Below are 17,308 nucleotides of genomic sequence, written 5' to 3' on the forward strand. Positions count from 1 at the left end.
CTCCTTACCAAGGTCTTGCTAGGCCCTTCTACAATCTCACTTCTTGCCCCCTCCTGTACATACACTTCATTCTCAAACCCTGGTGAACTACCTGCAGTTCTCTGAACAACAGTTTTCTTCTTAGCTCAGGCTATTTCACAGATTCATCTCTGCCTAAAATGTTCTTCCCATTCCCTTCAACCACCTACCTGGCTTGTATTTACCATTCAGATCTATAATTTGAATGTAGGTTCTTCCAGAAACATCATACCTAGTAAGACTAAGTTAAAGCCTAAGTTCCTAATGCATATATATCTACATGTCTGCCTTCCTCCCTCCCTCCCTCCCTCTCCCTCCCGATTTACTTTTCGCTTTGCTTTCTTTCTTTTCTTTTTTTCTTTCTTTCTATATAGATATACCTATTTTACAAATGAAAACACTGACACGCAGTAAGTTTAACTCTTCTGAGGTCTTGAAATTAGTGATAAGCGAAGTCAGAGTTCAAACCTAAGCAGAGTCCAAGGTATGCAGGTACATTTTTTTCCCTTCCACCTTAGATAGACATTCCTTAAAGAAAGACTCAAAGATAAATGCCTACTGACTGAATAATAATTATACTTCATGTTACATGCCATACACTGTACATTTACCTTCTGTTAGGTTCCTAACAGCATCTTCATACTTTTTGTCTTGTAATGCTTTAATGCCTAAGCCAATGAGGCCTGGACCACTTTTTGAATCCATTTCCACTAATCTACAACAATACTGCTGCCCCTCATCAGTAAGATTTCCTGGAATTAAAAGAAAAGGTTATTAGTATACATATATCGAGTTTCTAAATGCCCAAACCCATATTCTTAAATCTCAAAATCTGCCTTTATATTCTTATGCATTCTTCACCACATGCTGACTCCAGAAATTCAAAACTTAAATAGACCAGCAAATGCAGAAAATATTAACATTTAATTTAAATAATTATGATTTTTCATCTTCTTAAATACTGGAAGTAGAAACCACTTTAGGATTTCAGACAAGAAACCTGCTACTTGCCAGTAGACTAAGCCACATAGCCTACTGCTTGCCAGCTGTAACAATTTGGTTGTTAAATGAAGGAGCCCTTGTCAAAGCAGAGTGTCTTCCTCAAGTTCTCTTCCTGGGCAACCATGCGCTGCTAGAGATATGACAGTCAGATCCAGCAGACTCTTCCAGCATCCAAGGATCACAAGATAGGCGGGTTACTCATCAGGACACTGCACAAAGACTTAGTCACATTCCTCTTAAGTCTACAAATTTACCAGTACATTTCCACATTTTTCTAAAACTATCTTTTTCTATATAAGTGAATTGTGACACTTATGAAATAGTCATCCAATGCCTACATTTATTTTATTTTCAAATTTATTTTGGTAAAATAGTTTAGAAAACATTATATATTTTGTAATATTTCCATTTTCCCCAATCTCAATCCCACAAAAGCATAAAAACAAGCAAAAAATTGTAATTTCTATTTTAGAATAAATTGTGAATAGCATTCACAAGTTTAATAAATCATTTAATCACATAGGAGAATTCTTAAAAAGACAGACTACAACTTGAAGCAATAAATATGGGAAACAAAAAAAATTCCTGAAAAAAAAAGACCTGATGCTTTAATAACTATATAAAACATAGAAGCCCAAACCACATATAGAACCACTGTTTCAGTTACAGATGTCAAAGGTAAATTATTTGCATAATACCATGTAGCTCATATATTTCAAATTTTGAAAACCATTTGCAAACCAATGTATAATCCATTAGTAATATGTAGTAATATGTTATATACTGATTTAGAAATCCAAGTTGGCACCAAAAATGAAAAGAATTAATAATGGCTAAAGAGTTAAAACTTCAGTATATTTGGCAAAACATGAAAACAAATTGGAAGAAATACTACTTTGATTAGTAAGCCAGTGAAAAAGACACAAGCCTGCTACTATTATGCTTCCAGGCATGAACTTCCTTGTCAATATTTTCTCACCATAGCTTCCATAAACATGAATTCCAAAAATAGATATGTCTAGTTCCATACATCCTATATCCTCCCAAGAAAACTAGCGGCTTTTTCCCTTTTGATCCAGTGGTATTGTCTAAACTAGACATCGTCTGCACTATCAGAATCACTTGGAAGACTTGTTAAAACACAGTCTGCTGAGCCCTATCCCTGAAGTTTATGGTTCAGTAGGTCTGTTTAAGACCTAAGAATTTGCATTTCTAAGAAGTTACCAGGTGATGCTGATGCTACTGGTCCAGAGATCATACTTAAAGACCATAGGTCTACAATATTTGCTAATACCATATATGACCTTTACTATTAGTCTTATAACATGTATATTCTGCCCTTATTGCCTCTGTGGCTAAATGGTAACCTCTGGAGAGTACAGACCAGCATGGCATCTGATATGTGGTAGGTGTTCATTAAATTTTGTGATGATCCTTTAAAAATACCATTATGAACTGATATTCAAAAAGGCTTAGTCTGTTAATAGGTAACAGCTGAAAATTACTACAAAAAATTAAAAATCTTCACCATCCTAAAAAAAAAATAGCTACCAAACTCTTATCTTTTATCTCTACCCATCTCAGTCTAAACACCCTGCCTCCATAGAAACATTATTTATGACAGACTACCCTGACTACATAAACTACCTGTATTACAGGAGATATAGCTGGGATGAAAATAGGAAAGAAAAATCATGCATCTCTCCAATGAACATCCATATTTAGGGTAGCTTAAACAACACATAGGCAATCAAAGTGTGGGTTGGTACACGAAAATAGTTTCCAAAAGGCTGAGATGAACATAAACGACTTTAAAAACAAGGTAAACCTTCCTAACATATTTCCTTTGCTAAAGCCTGGGAGCATAACAATAAAAACAAAATAAGATTTGGGGAGACTATGTTCATGTTCGGCCCTGGGTAACAATTCTCTGCATATGACCAAGTGGCACTGAGAGGAATTTTCTATAGTGTTCCCAAAACTAGCAACAGTAATAACAACACTAATGATCCTTGTATAAAGAGACAACGAATATTTCAGCTTCAACTATCAATCCTTCTCTTATTCATATTTATTCTTGTTGAGAATACTAGGTAAATAAATACCTTGGTGGAGGACAAAAACAGAGGAAATAGAATTCATTGCTTTTGAATCCTATTCATTGCAAATGAATAGAAAATCGTTTACTTAACTGCTCTTTTTAACATTCAAAGGATTCTAAGGTTCCACATTTAACAACTTTAAAACAGTTAGACAATATTATTTTTATTTCTCAAAAACGCAAGCCAGATTTGGGGCTGATGAATGCTCAAATTCCAAGGGTAGAGGGTATTCTGAAGAGGTCCGTGTTGGATGCCGAGTAATAACTACGAAATTCTGTTTCTTAAAGTTTACTACAAAAAGTCGGTTTTTAAAAACTTAATTTCTGACATCCCAAAAAAAGCTGATCAATACTATATAATTTTTCTTTTAAATAAACTTAGCTTGAGGGGGGAAAAAAACATGTACAATTTGATGGCATTCATATTTATCTTCACCTGGATTTTCTAATAGTTTTAAAGCACCAAATCTTAAACCAGGTCTTTTCTGCTTGAATTTGAAGAACCAAGCTTTTTTATCCTCCCCCATTTCAGTAACAAAGCAAAATAAGATAAATAAAAAAGTCATTTAGCATGAAAAAAAATTTCAACAGATGACAACTGTGAAAGCCATTCACTACTTGTTATATGAAGCTTTATAAACTGAGTCATTTTGAAAATGAATTTTCAATTCTCAACAGGCAAAGCAGGACAAAGGAGAATGAAATACATTTGTTCTCAGTGGAGGAGAACCCAGTGATTAACTGCTGTGAAGTAGCAAATTCTGTATATACTGAAGTACTTTGTGGGAGGGCGGCTCAGACTTCAGAGACCTTACAGATTCTCAGAAGTTCTCAATACACTGAAAGTCGGGTTTAGAGGAGCAGTAAAAACAAAAAAGCACAGATTCCTATTGTCCTACATTAACTATTGAACTTCCACCTCAAGAATACTACTTTAACTTGAAATGTACCTAAACCTAAATTTCTCAGTTCCACAAATTCCTGCAACCAACAATTCAGAAGGGAAAGAACTCTTCCCTGGTTTTACCATATCTGTAAATATCCACATATACACTCTTTTTGCTGTGATACAGACCTTCTTTTCTTTCCATTCTACATAATACAAATCCAGAACCTTACTCAAAAATGATTTTTTTCATTTAAACCAAGACACTTTCTAATCAATCAGTATAATCCCTTCACTATCTCTTTATCAGAGCACTTTGTCAACCACTGAATTTATATGCAAAACTCTGTAGACTATTGTTGATCCTATTTTTTTCTATTATTTTGTAGGCTTTTTAGAATATAAGGACAAGTCTACATTATAGGTACATTTATGCTTATTGAGAAAGCATTCTGTCAGTCCTCAAAAAGAATTTTCAAAGTATTCACTGTGTCATTTGGCATGTGAGCAAGGCCAAGGCTGAGGTAATGGTGAAAACCGTAAATAGCTGAATAGGAAATAAAGAGAAAAGAGTGAACACCAGCCATTAATTTTTCAATAACAACAGTAACAGCAGAATAGGGAAAAAGAATTGGTACCACAGGCCATACAATAAAGAAAATCAGCCTACTTATCTTTGGAACACACTGCGTCTTATATTAAAATTGGAAGGATCTGGGTGATTTTAGAACTAAGCCTCCTATCAGGAAAAAAAAAAAAAATCACAAGACTTCCTAAGTATGCTCCTTGTGCTTGGTGTACCTCATCCTCCTCAGCCTCAGTGCAACACTCTCATAATGTTAACTATCTAACCTACTAACTATTTCTTCTTACACCACTCCTGCCAGGCAGCTATTGCAGTTCTTCTCCCACCCCTCTAAAAGCTTACTATCCCCTCTGTGGGCTTCACTTTCTCATCCTACTACTCCCTAATGCACTTAGTCAAGTCCACTTTCCTTTGTATGCCTGCTTTTTCCTATTCTTTCCCCGTCACTGTAATCTAATTCAATCACTTTCATGTAAAAAGATAGCCTTAATAAAAAGCCTCACAATCATAAACTCAGTTGGCTCAATCTGTCAAGACAGACCATAATAATCTCACTTCTGAAATGCTCTTTCCCTGTCGTCTTGTGTTGCTTCTCGTCAGAGTCCACTTTCTTCTCTGACCTCATCCCTTCTCTTCCTTCACTTACTCCCTTTCTCTTTTTCATCTCTTTCCCTCCAAGCCAGCCAGCACTGCCCAAAGTACAGTTCTCAGTATTTTTCCCTTTAGTCCTCCTCTGATGGCAACCATTCCACGTCATTTTCACCCACGTGCAAATGACTTCCAAACCATATGTCTACCCTTAGTATTGATCTCTCATCTGCAAACCACTGATGGGCATTTCCCATTAACTGCCCCATTAACATCTCCTCTCAATAACCTACATTTCATACAAATCATCATGCCATATTGGGCCAACTTTTCAGGAGAGGTGAAAGTTAAAATTGATTTTTCTCTCTCTCCCTCTAAGAAATCACTTTCATTTTTTCATTCATCTGTTCCTTTCTATCTTCACTATCATACTCCTCGTTCATTCAAACCTACTGTCACCTAGTCTACTGGAGCTAGTCCACCTTCTATACAATCTATCCTGCACACCATGTTAGTTTAAGACTTTATACTCCACTCACTATACTTTTTATGTCCTCTTTCTTCTTATGATAGTAAAAAGTACTCTCCTAAGTCTATCTTTGACTCAGTTAAAGTAAGGCAAAGGGCATCTGCTTCTACCAAAACCAGAGCTGAAGGTAACAGGAATTTTTTTTTTTTTTTTTTTTTTTTTTTTTTTTTTTTTTTTTGAGGAGTCTTGCTCTTTCGCCCAGGCCGGAGTGCAGTGGCGCTATCGCGGCTCACTGCAACCTCCGCCTCCCGGGTTCACGCCATTCTCCTGCCTCAGCCTCCCGAGTAGCTGGGACTACAGGTGCCCGCCACCACGCCCGGCTAATTTTTTGTATTTTTAGTAGAGACGGGGTTTCACCGTGTTAGCCAGGATGGTCTCGATCTCCTGACCTCGTGATCCGCCCGCCTCGGCCTCCCAAAGTGCTGGGATTACAGGTGTGAGCCACCGCACCCGGCCGGTAACAGCATTTTTTTATTCAGACACCAGGAAAAAAAAAAAAAAGTAAAAGAGGACTTTAAAGGAGAGTTAAAATGAGGAGAACTGAGATAGGTGCAATGGTCATTTTCTACCAAGGAATTTTCCTTCACAGTTATCTTTAGCAGTAGTTTTCAACCCTTTTTTCACTATGACACATGTGAGGGTCATTCACATACAAAGCATTCTCATGTATCATTTAGCAACAAAGTGAAAAAAATTAAATGGATTAGTAAAGCTCCACAATAATTGACAATCACTACCACACTGGTGTACATACTAATATTTCTATTTCAGTGACTAACTTCTGTGAATTTGTTCACCTCAAGAGAATAAGGCATGAAATTCAGGTTATTTAAAAAAAAAAATCTATTCAGCACAGATACTGACCAAAAGGAAAGAGGCTGGTGGAAAAACCGATATAGCCAACCTCTTGCAAACTGGTGGAATACCAGCCCTGGACACAAGACTTCCACAGCTACAGGTTAGCCAACTCCCAGCAAGCTAGTTGTCATCAGTTCTCTCTTCCTCCCAAACAAAGTACATGAAGATACAAGAGCATGAAGTATACACAGAGACAAATTCTCCCATTTGAATATGCTCTATTTCATTAAAAAAGGAGATTCAGGAATTTAATTACTTTATAATATTACAGTATTCATAACAGTCTTCTTATGACACTGTGACATAACATCAACACTGAGGCAGCTAAACTTTCCAAAAATCCTTTCTGTGATATTCATAGCTCTGTGTAATATAGCCTGACCTATTTAGCCAAAATATATCTTAGTTATTTCTTCCACTATAACAAGCAAACCTATTTTACCATTCCTAAAAAATGCACCTAGCTCCACATCTCTGCTCATGCCAGCTGGAATACATTTCCCCTACTCCTGTTTACCTAGTTTCTATAAAAAATTCAAGACCCCCTCCAATTCCCACCATTAAAAAGATTTCACTGACTAACAATAAATCTGGCAACTCATAATTCTTCTGTATTACTGTACTTTCCTATATTTATTAGTCTTTTCATATACACAAAGACTACACATTATACTTCTTTTTATGTCCAGAAACACAGAAACAACACCTTAAACATGGTAGACACTAAAACATTTTTTGATTAATAACATCACTCACATAATCACACACCTCTAGGACACACACTATAATAAGGAAGAAATTACCTGATTCAATTAAATGCAAACAAAGCACTTCTAATGGATACTGTACAGTAGGATAGATGTTTATCATTCCTTCACAGGCCTTCTTCAATCTAGCAGACTCATGAGGAAACTTGAAAATACAAAAGCAAAATACACTACATTCTAGTAGTAGTAAAATGTATTTATGAACACTTTCCTAATTAGAAATACATACAAGTCACATTAGAGATTTAAAAAATCAACTTACTTTGGATAAACTCTGAATGAAATGCCTATAAAGTACTTGGTGATCTTCGCTAGGAATCTTATCTGATAATCCCAGTGCATTCTCAAAAGCAGTAAAAAGCTGAAACAAATAAAAAAGCTATCATCTGTATCATACTTAAATGACAAATGATTAAATGTATAAGACTCTCTTACACAAACTACACGTTCAATTAACTGCAAATGTATTCTACAGTCTAACCCTGACAACTTCAATGAGGAAAAAAATGTATATGTAAGTTCTGGAATGCATTCTAACTCCAACTGGCCAGCAAACTGCACTCAACTGGTAAGTAACAACTATACATTAACAACATTAATTTAACAAAACGCACTTCCGAGTGCCTGCTGTCTCCTACAAAGTAGTCAACCAGAGTATAGTCTTATATGCTAGTATAGCTGCTACTGCTCACATATCATTTTTAAAACAATTCTGAAATCACTAGCACGTTCTTTGAAGTATCTTCAATGATAGCAAATCTTCAACCTTTAAAAAGCAGTTATAAAGTTGGGTGATACTTTTGGTAAAAGAAAAGCAGAGATATGACTGAAGTGTTATGAAATCACTTCTCTTATGCAGTATTAGCTGACTCTGAAGAATATTCCATCACTTCTCTTATGCAGTATTAACTGGCTTTGAAGGCCAACAGGCCTTCTAAATATGTCTGGAATAAGAACAGCAATACTAGAATCCAAGGCAAGTGGTATAAAGCACTTCATACCACTCAGCTGGCTACACGTTCTGCATTTTAAAATGAATACTCATGACTTAATACCAAAAAGCCATAATGTAATTCAATATCTCAAATTTTCTTTGGAAAGTATGGTATAAAGTCTATGTAAATAAGTAAAATTTTGCTGCCCTGATAAAGTTAACAATCTTACAAAGAAGGAACATAGCTCAAAACAGTCTAGCATAAAAGATTTTTTAAAACAGTAATAAAATTATTCCTAATGAAAAATCTGTAATACATTTTTTTCTAAATACTCAGTATTCAAGGTAGGTAACAATAAATCCCCTCATCCTTTTATCTGTTACTAACAGTTAGAAATCGATTCTTAAAATCATAAGTACAATTAATTCTCTCTCATGGAGGAAGGTGGGATAGACCATCCAAAAAGTTATTTTACTTATTTTGAAATGTGTTTGATATACTGGTAACCTAAACTATTTTAAGGAAAATAATAAAGTTATATAATGATATTATACAATTTAAGAGAAACTGCTAAGCTACCTAATTTTGTCACTGCTCAATTTTTTCCACAACTGAATCTATGCACAGATAAATCATGTTATCACACAAAAAAGAAATCTTATTCTCACATTTTTATCCCCAGCTCTTAGGACCCTGCCTGACACATAATAGGTAGTCAATAAATATTTTCTGAATAAACAAATTAATGGGTGAACAAATGAACACATGAACAAATGAACACAAAGAAATGAACTTCCTATCCTATATAGAGTCTATATTTGTTTATTTAAAAATTCCACTCAATTTAACAAGTGTACATTAAGTAGCTATTTACTATAATAAGACATTAAGTTGACTTTTAAAGTTACAAATAAAAAAAGGAGAATGATAGACATATTTTCCAAATGTGGTTCAAAACCAATTATTTTTTAGTCTTTCAAAAATTCTTTTCAATTACTTTAAAATCTGCACCATAAAGACTTTTTTCTAGGTGAAAAATACTAAATATAAATATACTAAATACTAAATTTACTCTAAATACTAAATATAAATACTCTAAACAGTGGAATTGTTAAACCTCAAAGTAATTCAGTACTCTTAGTTCAGAAGTGTAAAGAAACACACCTTTAAAGGTATAACTTTTTAGACACCATAAGCAGTTTTGTGAAAGCCAATTCAGTTTCTTTTTTACAGTGATTAAGTTACTGATGTATTGCAGATTCTTATGAACACAGGAGAATGAAATTCTGATACCATAAGTACCAATTCCACTCCATCCAGACTCCGTATGAGACTACAGGCCAATAATTCTGACTTTATCAGAAGAGCCTCTGTGAATTTAAAATTGTACATTTACAAAACACCTAGTCTAACATACAATCCTTTTTTTTTGAGCATCCATTGAATTATCATTGAATGTCCTATTTCCAATGTAATTCATGGACTAATATCCAGAATCAATAAGGAACTTAAACAAATTAGCAAAAAAAAAAAAACAACAATCCCATCAAAAAGTTGGCTAAGGACATGAACAGAAAATTCTCAAAAGAAGATATACAAATGGCTGACAAACATATGAAAAAATGCTCAACATCACTAATGATCAGGGAAATGCAAATCAAAACCACAGTGCAATACCACCTTACTCCTGCAAGAATGACCATAATCAAAAAATAAAAAAAATAGATGTTGGTGTGGATGTGGTAAAAAGGAAACACTTCTACACTGCTGGTGGGAGTGTAAACTACTACAACCATTATGGAAAACAGTGCGGAGACTCCTTAAAGAACTAAAAGTAGGCTGGGCTCAGTGGCTCACGCCTGTAATCCCAACACTTTGGGGGGCTGAAGTGGGCGGGTCACTTGAGGTCAGGAGTTTGAGATCAGCCTGGCCAACATGGTGAAACCCCATCTGTACTGAAAATACAAAAATTAGCCAGGCATCTTGGCACATGCCTGTAATCCCAGCTACTTGTGAGGCTGAGGCAGGAGAATTGCTTGAATCTAGGAGGCAGAGGTTGCAGTGAGCCGAGATTGCACCACTGCACTCCAGCCTGGGCAACAGAGTGACACTCTGCCTCAAAAAAAAAAAAAAAAAAAAAGAATTAAAAGTAGAACTACGATTTGATCCAGAAATCCCTCTACTAGGTATCTACCCAGAGGAAAAGAAGTCATTATACAAAAAAGATACTTGCACATGCATGTTTATAGCGGCACAAGTCACAACTGCAAAAATACAGAACTAGCCCAAATGCCCATTGATCAATGAGTGGATAAAGAAATTGTCATATATATATAGATAGATAGACACAGACACACACATACACACACAATGGAATACTACTCAGCTATAAAAAGGAATGAATTAATAGCATTCGCAGCAACCTGGATGGAACTGGAGACTATTATTCTAAGTGAAGTAACTCAGGAATGATAAACCAAACATCGTATGTTCTCACTCATACGTGAACATATGATAAGAACATTGTATGTTCTCACTCTAAGCTATAAGGACACAAAGGCATAAGAATAATACAATGGACTTTGGGGACTTGGGGGAAGGTGAGGGACAAAAGACTATAAATTGGGTTCAGTGTACACTACTCGGGTGATGGGTGCACCAAAATCTCACAAATCACTACTAAAGAACTTACTCGTGACCAAATACCACCTGTTCCTCAAAAACTTATGAAAATTAAAAATTAAAAAAAACTCCATAAAAAGAAACAAACCCAATAAAAAATGAGCAAAGATGTGAACACACACTTCACCAAAGAAAATATACAGGTGCAAATAAACACATGAAAACATGTTCAACATTACTATGGAAATGGAAATTAAAATGACAATGATCAATTATGTTTCCATTTTCTAAATTCAATTAAATGATCAATTTTCATGAACAAACTTGAGGAATAAATGAGTCAATACCAATTGCTGAGTTTCATTATTCTGGTCCTCTGTACTTTCAGCCAGGAACTGAGTCAATTTTCTCCATAGTTGATGAAGCTCTTCATTTTCTGCACCTTGTTCCTGCCGTGTTTTTATCAACTTGTGCCATGTTCGAGCCACCTATTAAAGAAGGAGATTTTAAATTATTTTGTCCAAAATGTAAAAATGCCAATAAAAATGTAAAATCTGCAAATAAAAACATTTTTAATTTGTTAATATATAAAAATAGCAAAAGCATAGAACCCCATCTATTTTATTTATTTATTTTTTTTTTTTTGAGACGGAGTTTTGCTCTTGTTTCCCAGGCTGGAATGCAATGGCACAATCTCGGTTTACCACAACATCCGCCTCCTGGGTTGAAGGGATTCTCCTGCCTCAGCCTCCTGAGTAGCTGGTATTACAGGCATGCGCCACCATGCCCAGCTAATTTTGTATTTTTAGTAGAGACAGGGTTTCTCCATGTTGGTCTGGCTGGTCTCGAACTCCCGACCTCAGGTGATCTGCCAGCCTCAGCCTCCCAAAGTGCTGGGATTACAGATGTGAGTCACCGCGCCCAGCCCATCTATTATTAAAAGAAGTCAGAAAATCATTCACCAACCTCTAGGTGTTTCTTTTCTTGGTAATACAGATCCACAAGTTTCTTGCAGACATCACACCACTTCTGTTTGTCAACACTTAGAACAAAACAAAACACACACACACAAAAGGATTTTGAATCTGATTAATAAAAATAACCAAGGACTTAAAACACTAAAATTTAAGTATTCCAATAATAATTTCAGGTACTATTTTAAATTAGAACTTATCTTCTTTCATACTACAGTAAAATTTTCTAAAATGAGCTCCTCATAAAAAAGAAAAGGTTTAAGAAATATTATCTTCTATTATATTGACTGAAAATAATATCAAAGTTCCATAATTAGTCAATCCTCTTACTAGTAGTGTTTTGATTCTATTTTAATCACAAAAGATTCTATGACAAATGTTTGAAAAAAAAAAAAAAAAGCTTCACAATTCCCAGTAAATGCTGGAATACTTCTACATGATTTTTAATCAGTTTATTAAAATTCAAGCTTTGAAAGAAACTGGCCTTTCCTCATACATTTCTTACCTCTCATAAAGATCCATGAGCTTTTGGTAAACACCAGGCAAGTCATCCTTAGCATTTATGTGATTATATTTCTCATACAAGTTTGCTAACCCCTAAAAGAAGAAGTACTCATGATTATTCTTTTTCCTAAAACATTTGCTGTTCTCACATTCATTTATTTTGCTAAATAATATAATAATCTATAAAGATTATTTCTGAAAAAGGATTGTTATAATTTACAAATGAAATGATCTGTCTGAGATTTGCCTCTAAATATAATAGCTGGGGGTCGGAGGGCACAGGTAAAGTGGATATTGTTGAGTATGGGTGACAGGAATAAAGAGGTATATCATTCCCTTTTCTTTTGAAAATTCATTAGAAGTGCTTCACAATAATAAACACTTTTAATGGCTATTCTACAATCTTACCATCTAAGATTACTATATGACACTATTTTTTTTCAATTTCAGCATGTGATTTAAAGTGTTTTATTGTGATATCATTGACATATAAAAATTGTATGTTTTTAAGGTGTACAACTTGATGTTTTGATATATCTATTCACTGTGAAATGACCACCATAATCAAGCTAACTAGCATAACCATGCTACGTAGTTACCACTGGTGGCGGGGGAGGCAGGGGAGAGGTGAGAAGATTTAATTTTAAGATCTATGTGACACTACCTTTATGATATGATCAAACAAAAAAAATCAAGTAGTCTGTGAAAATTGTCATTTTTGCTTTAAAGAACGATCAGATATCTTAAACCACTCAGTCCATTATAAAAGCAGCAATTTCTCTAAGTGTGTTACCAGATATCCTCAAGTTCTTATTCATATGAACCTGAGACAAACAGGTTCACACTCTCCAGGGCCTACTACATCGTATTAATCAGTTTCAAAGGTGTGACTGAGATACCAAACAAAGTTATTAAATGTGAAAAAGTTGGAGAATCTAAGTAAAAACATTAAGGCCACTAAGTAAGAAAAAAGAATTTAACTTGCACTCAAAGATAGAAACATTAACATTTTTATATTATTTTATTTTTAGGAAACATTAAAAAACATTTCTTTTTCCTCAGGTAAGCATAAAGAATAATATTGTGGATAAGTCTTTTATATGCACATATAACTAAGGTAGAGATTTATATCTGAGTGCTCACATTAGAAATAATCCATTAGGTAGGATATTAAATAGTGTTAAACAACATCCTTTGCGCCACTTTTTTTTTTTTTAGGTTTAGAAAACCAATAAATTTAAATTTTTTCTTACATGGGGCAAATGTAGGTTTAAATGCTTAGTTTAATGTTGAAACCTGTATTTTGAAAAATGCAAAAAAAAAATCCATTTCCATAATACAGAAAAAAAAAATTTCTACATACCTGCCAAGCTAGTAATTGGTCTGGCTCTAATTCAGCAGCTTTTTTATACGCACTCTGGGCCTGATCAGGTTGTTCTAGTTCAGCTGCAGCAACACCAATAAAAACCCAGGCATTATAGTTATTTTTCTCTTGCTTTAACACTGTCTGATTTAAAAAAAATTAAAAGAGCAGGTTAGTAAATTTTCGAAGCAAATGAACTAACAATAACAGAAAGTCTAGTAGTATGAGTCAGGAAATCTATATCTACCACTTAACAGGGCAAACTTCAGAATGCCATTTAACCTATTTGGTTTCAGTTTCCTCAGGGGAAGGAGTTGGACTGTATGAGTGACCGTAATGGCTTTGAAATAACAGGTGGTTTCTTTTAAAGCTGCCCGAGGGATACTGACACCTCCACCAAATGTCTCCCCATGCTCTTTGAGAATACCGGGTATAAAAAGAACAATAACTACTCAATCATCCTGCCTGTCTCCATACTGCTACTGGTCAAACTCAAAAAGCTGTTCTCCATCTCATTTCACTTAATCCAACTCTCATATTTTCCTTCACCATGATAGTTTCCCCATATTAGACATATGGATTTTTCTCAAGATTAAGACTAGGAAAGTAGATTCACCCCGGTGTGATTATACCAAATATGTTCAAAATAAATAGTGGCAATGATGTTTAAACAACACCTGCCAACTGCAATAAAAATTATATGTAGAGATAATTGCTTTCAGAAATAACAGCTACTTGCTAAGGTAAAATAAAATAGCTTGAAGCAGTTAGCAAATATGTTCTAGGGAAAGAAAAACAAAACCAATAGCTAAAATGAAATTAGCCTCTTAAGGTTTTACATTATTCCAGAGAAAATAAGAACATTTCCATGAGTTAAGCGAGTCATACTATTAGACTTCAGTGTATCCACATAACACTTCTAATAATCTGTCCCTAATATGCAGTACAAGCTCCATTCTATCTGTGAACACACTGATTACACAAATTGGGTCATTCTTGTCACCTAAGTCAGGTAAAGGGAGCACCACGGGGAAAAGGCACTCAGGCCTCATAGCACCTGCTCCAAGATTTAAATTTTCCAAAAGCCCAGCTGCTGAGAGGGCCTGCTGTAACCCTAAGACCAGTTTTCCCCAGTAGCTGCCATGACTCTAAGTCTAGTTTTACCTACCATCGTCACTCACCAATCAGAGCCTGCCAGCTCCCAAAAGCTTCTCTAGTACCAGTGAGCTTTCTTTCAAAATAATACATAACATTTTTCTTTCCAATAAAATGGCCAACCTTCTCTTTGTTCTTCAGACATACAAAAGACCACTTAGCCTGTGTGTGTATGCCCCAAATTGCAATTCTTGCTTCCCAAAATAAAATTCAATTTCAATATTCGCTTCTCTATTTATTTTGACTTCAACATAATAATGCTGCCTCCTAACAAACCACAACAATGATGTAACTACCAAAGTTAAGCTCTAAACACTGGGGCCTTATTAACGCTTATGTTCCCAACACCAGGTACAATGGCTGGCACTTAACAGCTGAACAAAATGCCATACTCAACCAGCAATTAGTTAAGTACCAACTATCTGCCTGATGACCAGGTTTTCAGAATCCGAAATGGATGTTTAAGAAAATAATTATCAACAATGCGGTGAAGGCAGGTATGAGATTCTGAAAGAACATAGAGAAAAAAGTACCGAACTCTGCACAAACTGGAGAAGGCTTCCCTGAAGGGATACTCATACCATGTGATAAAGTGCCACAGGCAGACAAGGTGATGATCAGACAAAACCACAGCAAATGCAACATTCCTTTACTCAAAAATTCATTTAGTCTCAACCAATATTCTGGGTTACTACACATTAGTAATCAGGCATTTATAACTGATTAGCTATCCATTTGCATTTTCTAATTGGGTCTCTCTAGTATAAATTATTAACTATTTGGTGGAATTAATATCTGAATTTTGCAGAAAGTCTACAGGAAGAAGACAGCTATCGTGGTGCGGTATATAACTGAAACATGCATCAATTAGATAAACCTAGTGCTGAAGGAAACAGTCCTTCTTCCCTTCTTGTATTCCATCCACAACCTGTCCCCACTTGGAACACACTGCCCACCTTCTTCTATATCAAGATTAATACTATCACGGCCTTGCATCCCTGCTGGGCTCCATCAGTCACCACCAGAAACCTAAACTTCACAAGGGTATCCTTTACCTGTTTACTCCTTAGACTCATCCTCATATTGCCATGTGTACTGCCCAGTCTTGCCCAATTCCCTCCCTACCACTCTTCTAAATTCTTCATTGTGCCCTCTGGAATTCCCAATCTGGGTCAGCCAAGTTCCTTCCATATTTTTAACCTTTCTTTTAACCACACCAAGTTCTGCCTCAATGAAAACATGGCTAATTCCCCTATACATCCTACAGATTGCAGATGACTACTTTTACAGCTCACATGCCACAGGCCTAGAAGGTGAGAAACTGCTTCTCCTTACTCACACCTACAGTCCTCTACCGCTCCTTCGTCCTTCAGCAACCCCACTACCTTTGAAGCTCAGGCCATCCAACTATACTACTAAAAATTGCCTTCTTGTTGCTACAGTCTACCAACTTCCTAACTCCCCTTCCCTTCAGTGAAAATTCTGTATCCTTCTTTTCCACCTCAGTGCCTGTATTCATTCTAACATTCATGTTGATATCCCGTTGAACACTCTGGCCTCTCAGTTATGTGACCGCCACACTACTCACCCATCCAAAATCTGAATTTCCAGCACAGTACTATTTTCTGCTCCTCTCTAACCGTCCCAGTTCAATTACTGTAGTGGTCCCATGGTAACAAATCTTTAACCTTTGGTTACTCTAATTTTTTCTATCCTAAACCCTTTTTCCATTGCCTATCAGCCCACCTCTCATTTCTCATTCCTCTTTACCCATCTTAGACTCCAGGGCTCACCACTGTCATCACTCCCTTGTCATGTCTTTCCTTTGCATGTCTTTCCTCTCATCTTTCTCTCCATCCATACTTGAACCCCATCATGCCCATCTCCAAACCTGAGAACCTGAATACAAAGAGAAAAACTACAGCGGAGTTCACTAATTTCACTTTAATAGCTTGAAACTTCAAATGGGCAATCACTAGGGCCTGCTAATCTTTCCAATCCTTACTAGCAAGTTTCTTTTCCCACCATGAGAAAAAAAAAAAAAAAAACCAAAGAAAGAAACTATTTCATACCTTCTGCTATCTCAAACCTCCTAACCAATAACCAAGTCTTCTCCCAGTCTCATCTTATACTTTGCCAAGAAAATAGAAGCCATTAGAGAAGAAAGCTTTTCCCAACACCAAATCTACAAGCCCAACACTGTATGGATGGGCACCTATCTTCTCTCCTGCTAAGATGGAAGAAGGATTAAAGGGCTCCCTCAAGCTCTGGATCCCAGTGTGTCTCTCACCTACTGATGACTTCACTCCTACCACTACCCTCTGTCTCTCCCCCAAGTCCAATTTCTCCCTCTGAATGGAAACATACCCATCAGCATAAAAATAAGCTTGATAATCTTGGTCCTCTCGTCCACAAACCAA

General features: G+C 35.8%; 1 protein-coding gene across 2 annotated transcripts in view; it reads right to left on the reverse strand.

Moving 5' to 3' along the window:
- SKIC3 (SKI3 subunit of superkiller complex) overlaps positions 1-17,308 on the reverse strand; it is a 91,055-nt gene that overhangs the window by 65,473 nt on the left and 8,274 nt on the right. For both annotated transcript variants that reach the window (XM_031011111.3, XM_031011110.3), the window contains exons 5-11: positions 13,734-13,877; positions 12,372-12,463; positions 11,859-11,934; positions 11,240-11,380; positions 7,598-7,696; positions 7,372-7,480; positions 630-770 (exon numbers count right to left, since the gene is read on the reverse strand). In XM_031011111.3, the coding sequence (XP_030866971.2) occupies positions 630-770; positions 7,372-7,480; positions 7,598-7,696; positions 11,240-11,380; positions 11,859-11,934; positions 12,372-12,463; positions 13,734-13,877 (802 nt within the window). The remainder of the gene's footprint in view (positions 1-629; positions 771-7,371; positions 7,481-7,597; positions 7,697-11,239; positions 11,381-11,858; positions 11,935-12,371; positions 12,464-13,733; positions 13,878-17,308) is intronic.

This window comes from Gorilla gorilla, chromosome 4, assembly GCF_029281585.2.
Source record: "Gorilla gorilla gorilla isolate KB3781 chromosome 4, NHGRI_mGorGor1-v2.1_pri, whole genome shotgun sequence".
Classification (NCBI taxonomy): Eukaryota; Metazoa; Chordata; class Mammalia; order Primates; family Hominidae; genus Gorilla; species Gorilla gorilla.